General features: G+C 31.3%; 2 protein-coding genes across 2 annotated transcripts; one reads left to right on the top strand and one right to left on the bottom strand.

Annotated features, from left to right (window-relative positions):
* The first annotated feature begins 411 nt into the window (after positions 1-411).
* LOC133783394 (receptor-like protein 43) lies at positions 412-3,630 on the top strand. Its single transcript, XM_062223009.1, has 2 exons — positions 412-1,676; positions 2,391-3,630. Exons 1-2 carry the CDS (start codon positions 731-733, stop codon positions 3,413-3,415), a joined length of 1,971 nt encoding a protein of 656 aa, XP_062078993.1. The 5' UTR covers positions 412-730; the 3' UTR covers positions 3,416-3,630.
* A 3,806-nt stretch (positions 3,631-7,436) lies between these two features.
* LOC133783395 (probable carboxylesterase 120) lies at positions 7,437-8,574 on the bottom strand. Its single transcript, XM_062223010.1, has one exon. The coding sequence runs from the start codon at positions 8,514-8,516 to the stop codon at positions 7,551-7,553; it is 966 nt and encodes a 321-aa protein (XP_062078994.1). The 5' UTR covers positions 8,517-8,574; the 3' UTR covers positions 7,437-7,550.
* Between the last annotated feature and the right edge of the window lie 1,958 nt (positions 8,575-10,532).

Here is a 10,532-nt window from a genome sequence, read left to right on the forward strand (position 1 = left end):
CTCTAAAATTTGGCTTGATGACGTAGCATGTAAAAAAAGTATTAAAGCGAAAATGCTGCCATGTTAATGCAAGAAATGTGCTAGCAGTATTGCTCGTCACACGACACGATAAAGAGGCACATAAACAGCACGCGCAACTCAAGTGTTTTAAAAAATGCTCTGCCACTAAAAGTTTTAAAAAGCAGAAGTGTTTAAATAAACTCTGCTTTCCAATGCATTTTTTCTACTTTTTCCAATAAGTTTAATGTAAGGCTCCACCGAAAGCTAAACTGGTCAATTTAGGCGACTTTCAAAGTAATCAAATAAATTAATATATTATATTTGCTATGTGACAAAGTTCTGTAGAAATAAAGAGAGCGTTGGGGATTGTTTTTTGTTTCCAAGATTATAATTTAAAAATTATAGAATAGAAAATAGTTTTTTGTAGAACTCACCTACTGCTTTCTAGTTAAATAGCCAAACAAGCTCTAGTCTCTATGCATTTCCCATGCTTTTATCATTCCATCAACATATTTTATCTCACGTGTATATAATATATATATCACATGTGTAACCCATTAATTTGTATCCATGTCAAAGAATTGATGAACCGTCTTTTGTCATGCAGTTGCCTATGACGAGAGGACTAAATGCTTTTTTATTCCTATAAATAGCAGAGCACAAGTCTCAATACTTGGCTCATCTCAAAGTGTGAAACATATAAAACCGCTACACATATTATATTAGTCATATGATGATGGGATCATTGATACTTCGCTTCAGTTTCACTGGTTTTCTCTTTCTGACCTTATTATGTTTCTCTTTCTCGCAGCCAGTTTGCCATGATGATGAAAGGTCTTCGTTGTTGCAGTTCAAGGAAAGTTTTATTATTAACATGTCTGCTTCTTATTTTTCTTCTCTTTCTTATTCGAAGGTTGCCTTCTGGACAAACAAAGAAGACACAAGAAATTGTTGCATGTGGCATGGGGTTGAGTGTGATGAGATCACAGGCCATGTCATCGGCCTTGATCTCAGCAGCAGCTACCTCTACGGCTCTATTGACTCAACTAGTAGCCTCTTCGATCTGACTCATCTTCAGAGTCTTGATCTTGCAGACAACCACTTCAACTATTCTCAAATACCCAGAGCTATCAAGCGACTTTCTATGCTCACTAATCTCAACCTATCATACTCTGTCTTCTCTGGTCAAATTCCGTCAGAAGTTTCAGAACTATCTAAATTATCCAATCTTGATTTGTCGTATAACATTGGTAAAGTTCCTGGAGAAAATGTATTGGAACTCAAAAAGCCCAACAATTTGGAGACCCTTGTTTCAAACTTGACAAGCCTTGAGAAACTTCATCTCAGTGGTGTTGACATATCATCGGCAGTGCCTAAATCATTGGACAATTTGTCTTCCTTGAAATCACTGCTCTTGGAGGATTGCAAATTGACAGGTGAATTCCCAATCAATATTTTTCAACTTCCAAATTTACAAAGTCTAAATGTGATGTTCAACAAAGATCTCACTGTAAGATTTCCTGTGGTACTTGACCAAAAGAGCTCTCTCAAGTCATTGCTATTAAGAGGCACTGGCTTCTCTGGGGATCTACCGTCATCGATTGAAAAACTTGCTTCTTTGACTGAGTTGGATGGTGCAAGTTGCAACTTTTCAGGAGTGATTCCAGCCTCCATAGGTAAGCTGAAACAACTCACTTCTCTCGACCTTTCTAATAATAACTTCGTGGGACAAATCCCTCCTTCCATTAAAAACCTAACTCAGCTCACTTCTCTCGACCTTTCCAATAATTACTTTGTGGGACAAATCTCTTCTTTCATTGGAAACCTAACTCAGCTCACTTCTCTCGACCTGTTCTCAAATCAATTTAGTGGTCCAATTCCTTTGTCATTCTCAAAACTCATAAATTTAGAAACCCTTTTCTTGGATGATAATAAGTTAAACGGAACTATGAATTTTGACATGTTTAATGGCCTAAAAAACCTCACTGTCCTTTTTCTATCCCGAAATAATTTTTCACTATTTGTTAGTCCTCATGAGATAAATGAAACATTTCCACAATTCACATCTCTAAAATTGTCCAAATGCAATTTAAGAAATTTTCCTGAATTTCTTAGGCATCAAAAACAAATTGGGTATTTGAATCTTGGAGATAACCATATTGCTAGTCGAATACCAGATTGGATGTGGAACATAAGCATGGAAAGCTTGCACACCATAACCCTTTCTAATAACTCCTTGATAGGAGAACTTTCACCTACAATATGTAGTCGTAGTTTTCTAAAAGTCCTTGACTTGTCCCATAACAGGTTAGGTGGTAAGCTTCCCCAATGTTTCGGTAACTTTAGTAAGTCATTGTCAATACTAAAGCTTAGAAACAACTCTTTTTCAGGCAACATTCCCCAATTTACAAATGGAAACCAACTGAGAATTATTGATTTTGGTTATAATCTATTTGAAGGGAAATTATCAAAATCACTTACGAATTGTAAGATGCTTGGTTACCTCAACGTTGAAAGAAATAAACTCAACGATGTTTTCCCTTATTGGTTGGGGAGTCTTCGAGAGCTGAGAATTCTTATATTGCAAGCTAATGAATTCCATGGAGTTATAAGGGAGCCCAAAACAAACCATCGTCAATTTGCAAAGTTACGTATAATTGATATATCATTCAACTCCTTCAATGGAAGATTGCCAATTGAATACATACGGAGTTGGAAGGCCATGGCAAGTACAAGCGCTGAAGACTTTGAATATATGATGGCAATACCTTTTGACCTCGAAGGAAATAGTGGTGGTCTTACTCTTCGTATGCATTACTTTTTCGAAATTACAATAGCAGTCAAAGGCAGGCATAGACACTATGAGGAGATCCAAAATATTATTGCAATTATAAATCTCTCCAACAATAAATTTGTTGGAGAAATTCCTGAAGCCATTGGAAACTTGAAGGGGCTCTATTCTCTTGACCTATCCAACAACCATCTCAAAGGTGGAATTCCATCATCACTGAGTAATCTAAGAGCTCTTGAATCCTTAGACATTTCTCAGAATGCTCTTTCAGGGAAGATCCCTGTTGAGTTAGACCAACTTTCTTTCCTTCAATACTTCAATGTTTCACACAACCAACTCTCAGGATCTATACCACAATATCATCTTAGTACCTTTGAGGCCAGTTCCTACGAGGGAAATGTGGGATTATGTGGTATGCCACTACAAAACTTTTGTGGACACTCCAGTCCACCAGAACACTCATTTCCATCATCAGAAGAAGAGTCAAGCTATATTTTTCAATTTGGCTGGAAAGTTGTTGCGATAGGATATGGATGTGGATTCTTAATTGGATCGTTTGTTGGGAAAATTGTGATTGCAAGAAAACCTAATTGGTTAGTGATGACCTTTGGGATAAGGAGCTGATGAAAAAAGAAAGGAGCTCAAGGATGCGATTGCATGAGGGTTGATTCTCAACTCCATTGATACTCAAATTTTGTAGTAGTTGTTTCTGGATAATGGTTTCGAATAATCATGTTGCATTTCTTGTTTCTTTGTATCAAAGTTTTTGTTCAATGTAATAATATATATGTACCTTTTATGTTGAATACTACACACTATCACAAGTAGATTTTCTTGTACTATATGTGTTTCAATCTAGCTATTAACAAATGTTATAATTTTGCTTTTATTAGACTCATTAGACACAATATATGAAATTAAGAAACTCAATATATAAGACTTTTCAATATGATCATATCTTCTGATCAATACATTATGTCATGTCAACTGATTCGATCAAAGAAAACTCTCCAAGAAAAACAAAACGAAGACAAAGTTAGTCAAGCAAAACAAAACAAAACAAAGACAATCTTGATTTTGTTGAGCCAACTTCCTTTTTGAAAGTTTCTTTGTGACTATCTTATTAACCACAAATCTTTGCGTTCCATTTTTTTTTTACTGCGCAACAATGCTAACTATGAAATTTTGTTTTAATGAAAGTCTATATTAATTACTGTTTTAGTATGTTTGATTATATTTTGATGGTGTATACATTTTGAATATTTCAATTGACTTGTTATAGCATTTATAGCTTATATATGCATGCATGCATCCTATAACTATAGAGATTAATAGTTAAAACTATGTTCAAGTATATTGGATATTCAAGCTATATGTTATAACTCTACATTTTGATATTTTCATTTATCTTATAGTATGTTATATATATATATTTTGGTAACGATTAATGTATTGCAACCCAAATTTCTTTTGTTATTATAATCGTAATTTTATTATATATTATAGTTATTTACGATATTTTACGAAAGATGAATTCTGAATAATTTATGGTGCCAAAAAATAATATTTAATAAATAGTAAAAAGATAGACATATATATGCACAATATATTATTTAAATTTTATTTTCGATACTGAATATTATTTGGAATATTTTTAAAAAAAATTAGAAGACAACACCATATAAAAATAAAAATAAAAATTTTTGAAAACAAAAAATGGATAAATAAATATTGCCAAAAAAGTAATGCTATATATTGGCGTATTTGACTTTTTTTTTTTTAAAATAAAAACAGAAAGATAATATATATAATTATTATAAAAATAAAATCTTGATATATTATCCCTAAACTTTTTTGTTTTTTAAGAAATACCTAATCTCTCTTTTGCCCCTCATATAACGTAACCAAAATTAACCGGAATGTTGTATATATGATCAATATTTTCACTATAATAATTAAACAAAGATGCAAAAACCTGATTTTTCATTTGCAGTGTACCCTATAGATTAATATATGGTTTTCTTCAAGCATTTTGTCGTTCCGATTTTCTTGTTGCAGAGTATTTAGATTATTTTCCCGCACTTGATTCTGAATCTATCAGATACAAGTAATGTGCAAAAATTAGTTTTATTTATAGAAATTTCTAATTATATTTATTAAATTTGTATCGTTGTCATATAAATTTCAAATAAAAACTATTATATATAAAAAATATTATCTTTAAATAAAATTAAATCAAAATATTGTTTATAATTTTTTTAAAATATATATATATCTATATATATAGTATGATAACATTTTTAAACCTAAATGATAATTTTTTTAATAAAAATTAAGATTATGCATTATATATATTATATATTTTTAGTATAATGACATTTTATAATATTTAAATTTATATTATAATATAAGTATTATGTTGACGCCGTTTTTCGAACTTAAAATGTAGAGCAATTAAACAATAGGAACTATGACGCAGATGAATAATATGGTAGAGCAACAAGAATTTTACGTGGTTCAGCAGTTAACTTTGCCTAGTCCACAAGTCTATTTTATCAAGACTTTGAGTTTTTGTAGAAATCCTTCAGAGATGAATTCTCCAGAATTTCTCCCAAGATATTCGAAGATCCGTCCTCTATTTATAGAGAGTTCTCAGAGTTCATTCCCACATATTTTGAGAATATACTTTTGCTTATTAATTAAAATAATGATCTTAAATACTGTAACTCATATATACAAGGAAATGTTCACAGACTTGTTAATATCCCTTTAATGTTAGGATGTTACTACAATAAATATCTTTAAATGTACGGAACGCGTTACATCAGATGACTCATCAAATCTTCAAGGTCAGCATCTAGCATCATATCGGTCAAGGTTTACGGATAAGTTACGAATTAGCCGCCTTATCCATAATTAGCATTGTTGCGTGGTAAAAAAAAAATCGAACGCAAAGATTTGTGTTTTAATAAGATAGTCACAAAGAAACTTTCAGAAAGGAAGTTGGCTCAACAAAATCAAGATTGTCTTTGTTTTGTTTTGTTTTGCTTGACTTACTTTGTCTTCGTTTTGTTTTTCTTGGAGAGTTTTCTTTGATCGAATCAGTTGACATGACATAATGTATTGATCAGAAGATATGATCATATTGAAAAGTCTTATATATTGTGGCAATCCTATAATTAAGTCTTGTACCAAAGAATACGTGGCTAGACCATTCATGTCAACAGATGCCACCTCGAAGATTAGAGGGGTGTGTGTGTGGTCAGTAAGTTTTTGAGCATGACGTTTAGATATATGAAGAAAAAGATTCATATTGAAAAGTCTAAAACATGTATTCTGTTGTGAAATTCTATTTTTAATAATTACCAAGTATTTAATTAGATCTACTTAATATATTTGCGGAATGGAGAATGAATTATTTGTACAGAAAATGATTTGTGTGATTACAACTCGATAAGTTGTCACAATAGAGTATTATAATGATCTGGAAACGAAATGATAAAAAAGCAAATTTTTATGTGGTTTAGAAATCCATTCGGATATGATATTATATGTTTAATATGATATTATTCTAATAAGTGAGTTTAAGTTTAATTAAATTTTATTTAAGTTATAAAACATATCATTTTATTATTTTTAAATAATTATCATGATAAAATATTATATTTTAATTTATTTGAGTATTTATTATTTTAAAATAATTATCATTATAAAATATCTAAAAAATATCATATTTTAATTTGTTTAATTATTTATTATTTTTAAATAATTGTCATTGTAAAATATCTCAAAAATATTCTATTTTAATTATTTATTTTATTTTATTTAAATTTAAGTGTTTACAACCTACCATTAAATATAAGAATATTCCGTTAAAGTTAATAATAATAAAAAATTGTTAAAACAAAAAATTTCTGTTATCTATACACTTATTATATAGAAGAGATATATATCACTAAATGAAAATGAGACTTTTTTTTTTTGTTTTAACTGAGTAATCCATGATAAAATATATAGTCTCTTGCAACTTTTCTAGGGCACTATATATGTATGTGCATGCGCTTGTGTACAATAAGCATTGTACATAAAATTCAAATCATAAAGTTTATATATGCTGTAGACAAACAATTGCACTTATGATAGTGTAGCACGATACCAAGTTGTTTTATAACCATATAAGTCAGCCTTGTGTTTCTTAGTCATTTTGTTTTTACATAACAAATTATATTACTATCCAAGTTTATAATAAGTTTTGGAAAATTCTAGTAACTCTCATAAAATCCTAACAGTCTTGATCTATTAATTATTAGCATAATTGTATTTCTCTCGCTCAAGAGTATTATTTCAATCATTTTTAAATGATAAAAAAACAACCAGCTTATTGTTTTCAAAACATTTTAGGACCAAGGTTTTAAACTACTTCTAATTTCCATTAAATTAATAAAATCATTTCCCTTGGGGTTGAATTACTTTGAAACATAACATTTTATTCAAAATTTTAATTATAATTATAATTTTTTTGATCGGGTCATAATAATTACATTTTAAGTATGTTATCAAAAGTTTCAACAACTTGTTATTGTATTGTTTTATCTCTAAATATAAAAAAAATTGAATTAACTATCTACCTAAAATATGATTGCAATTATATTAATCACTCTGATTTTATTTATTGTCAAAAATATTTTGTAAATTGCTTTTCTCACTCTTATTATTATAAATAATTAGGAACTAGTAAATAAAAACAATACAAGTTGTCTCACATGTCATTATTTATGAATTTCTTAAGCAAAACAAACAACACCGGAGCTGTACTTGGATCCGTAATCTCCACCCCATGAGGATTTCCTGGGAAAAAATGAGAGATAACACTAACCCCATTTTTCTCGAGCTTCTCCACAAACTCCATCTGGCGATCAAACACAGGATCACGATCACCCCCGGCAACCAACAAACGCCACCCCAACTCTTTGATTCGAGCACAGTTACTAGACCATTGATCATCGGCGGTTGGATTGGAATACTTGTGATCGCGGTCAGCACCGATTGGCAATCCAAGTTCCCACAGCAGGTCCGTAGTGACTCGAGGAATGACTAGATCGTCGACACCCCTTATTTCGGAGTCAGTCCTGGCCACCCCACCAAAGAAAGGATGATGAAATATGAGCCCTCGGATGTTCAACGGCGCAAGTTGTTCGACGGATGCGGGCGCACTCGCACTCGCTCCGACATGGTAGACTATGTTGCCACCAGCACTAGTGCCCATCAGAAAACAGTTGGAGATGTCGGCAAACTGGCGCACCCAACTTTCGTCCGTGGATTTAACCCAATCCAGCGCCTCCATGGCGTCGTCGTATGCTGCCGGGAGCCGGCTCTCCGGGGCCAAGCGGTACTCAACGGAGACCACCACAGCGTCGAGTTGGGCAGCCATTGTGTCGCAGAAACCGTGGTTCAGAGATGTAGAAACGTGAGTGAAGACGAAGCCACCGCCATGGTAGTAGACAATAAGAGGGAGCTTATTATGGGCTGTAGTGGTGGAGGAGTTGTCTGCTAGTACTGCTTTCGAGGGCAAGTATATTCGGACCCAAGTATTACGGGTCGGGTTAAGCGTCACATCTTTGGATAGAACTGCAGAGAGAGAGGTTGGGTCCGGTGAGGGCGGGGTGCTTGGCATTGAGATTCGGGTATAGCTACCGTCCGGATTCTGATGAATAAAATCAGTCATGGTGATAGATCTTGAGTGAGTTTAGTTACTTGATTATTCTTAAATGAAAAGGTTGGTTGTTTGTGTAGTAAGTTTGGTAAGCCTACTTTGTTGACTATATATAAGGAAAACAAATCCAAGTTTAACTTTAATTAGTACTATATATGTGAATGCCTTGCTGACCAAGGTTGATAAGTACTAACTTCAGTGCATGGCAACTTGCAAGCCAATTAGGTTCACGTTGACATATATGTAGCCTTGCTGACCAAGCTCAATTGACAAAACGCTAGGCTAGAGGAGCCCTCGTTACAAGACAACAATATATATACATATACTAAATAATATTCATTAATTAGTTTTATTTATTAAATTTATTAATTAATTTTAATAAATTTATTTTAATGTTGTATAAATTTTAAAATTAATATTTTATTTTAATTAAATAATTAATTTATTTTTGTTTAATTTTATGTTTGTTCTAATTTTTGAATTTGAAAGTTATAACAAGAGATTATATATTATATGTTTAATGTAATATTAAATATTATATATGAATGTTAAATTTAAGTTTATTATTAGATTTTTAAAAAAACAAGCAATTTGTTGCTAATTGACAATAGATTATATTATATGTTTAATATGATATTATTCAAATAAGTGAATTTAAATTTAATTAAATTTTATTTAAGTTATAAAACGTATGATTTTATTATTATTAAATAATTATCATTGTAAAATATCTCAGAAATATTATATTTTAATTTGTTTAATTATTTATTATTTTAAAATAATTATTATTGTAAATATCTGAAAAATTACATATTTTAATTTGTTTGATTATTTATTATTTTTAAATAATTATCATAGTAAATGTTATACCCAGATTTTCGAGCTATGTTAAATATGACATCGAAAGCTGGATTCGCAGCAAATGAACTCGTATAGTTTGGAGTATGCTCCAGGACTAAATATCGAGCCTGCAAGACATAGGCGACCTCGAATATGGTGACTTCGAAGTGTTCATGATCTCGAAAGGTAGCTCCGGAGACGCATCCATCCTCAGGGATGACCTCGGATCAGAGGTCCCGAGTTCGACGTACAGACGATCTCGAAAGCCATGTGACCTCGGGAGATGTCTCTAGCTCGAAAGTTGACGTGAAACCTGGGATGCTAAGGCTTTGGAGATATATGATAAAAGCCTTGACTATCTATAAGGGTTGTCCATACGAGATGTAATCCTCATTTATTACTGTAAATCCCCTAAAATCGTGGGATATTATTTGGTCAGTTATACGTCCCCTGGTCTTCAGGGGACGTTTCCTTTTATAATTGATTATAGGCATTTAAAGCCATTTATTTTATTTATATAAAAAGAGTAACTACCCAAATATGTGGGATAGTATTCTGCAGCCTTCTCTATAAATAGAAAGGTCATGCACCATTGTAAAGGACGGAAATTCTGAACCTTGAGAGAAAACTCTGAAGAATTCATGCTTAAGGATTTTCAGAGATAATCTTGAGTTTAATAATAGAGACTCGTGGACTAGGCAGATTTAACTGCTGAACCACGTAAAAATCGTGTTTGTATTGTCATATTTTTTGGCCATTATCAGTTATTGTTTACGTGCTCTCCTTTCACTATTGATGAAAAACGGCGTCAGCAGTAAAATATCTTATTTTAATTTTTTATTTTATTTTATTTAAATTTAAGTATTTACAAACTACCGTTAAATATAAGAATATTTTGTTAAATATAATAATATTCTGTTAAAGTTAACATTAAAAAAATAAAAAACAGTTAAAACAAAAAATTTCCCATATATATATATAATAAAAGAGATATATAAGATTTTTATTGATTCCATTTCTAAACTATTTTATCGTATTTCTGCTCACCATAATTGCCGTTTCATATATATAAAAAATTAATCCATTCAATAGCATGCGGCAATTTTTATAGTTTAGACTAGTCAATTGGTCCATATTATCATGTGATAGTTTGTGATAATAATTATATATATATATATTTTTTTCTTG

This window comes from Humulus lupulus, chromosome 6 (genome assembly GCF_963169125.1).
Source record: "Humulus lupulus chromosome 6, drHumLupu1.1, whole genome shotgun sequence".
Taxonomy (NCBI): Eukaryota; Viridiplantae; Streptophyta; class Magnoliopsida; order Rosales; family Cannabaceae; genus Humulus; species Humulus lupulus.

Bases quoted from the DNA above. Each gene is read 5' to 3' on its own strand.
- LOC133783394 (XM_062223009.1), top strand. From the start codon at position 731: ATGATGATGGGATCATTGATACTTCGCTTCAGTTTCACTGGTTTTCTC. The intron at 1,677-2,390 runs GTAAGCTGAAAC...ACTCTTTTTCAG, and splicing joins AGTGATTCCAGCCTCCATAG to GCAACATTCCCCAATTTACA.
- LOC133783395 (XM_062223010.1), bottom strand. From the start codon at position 8,516: ATGACTGATTTTATTCATCAGAATCCGGACGGTAGCTATACCCGAATC.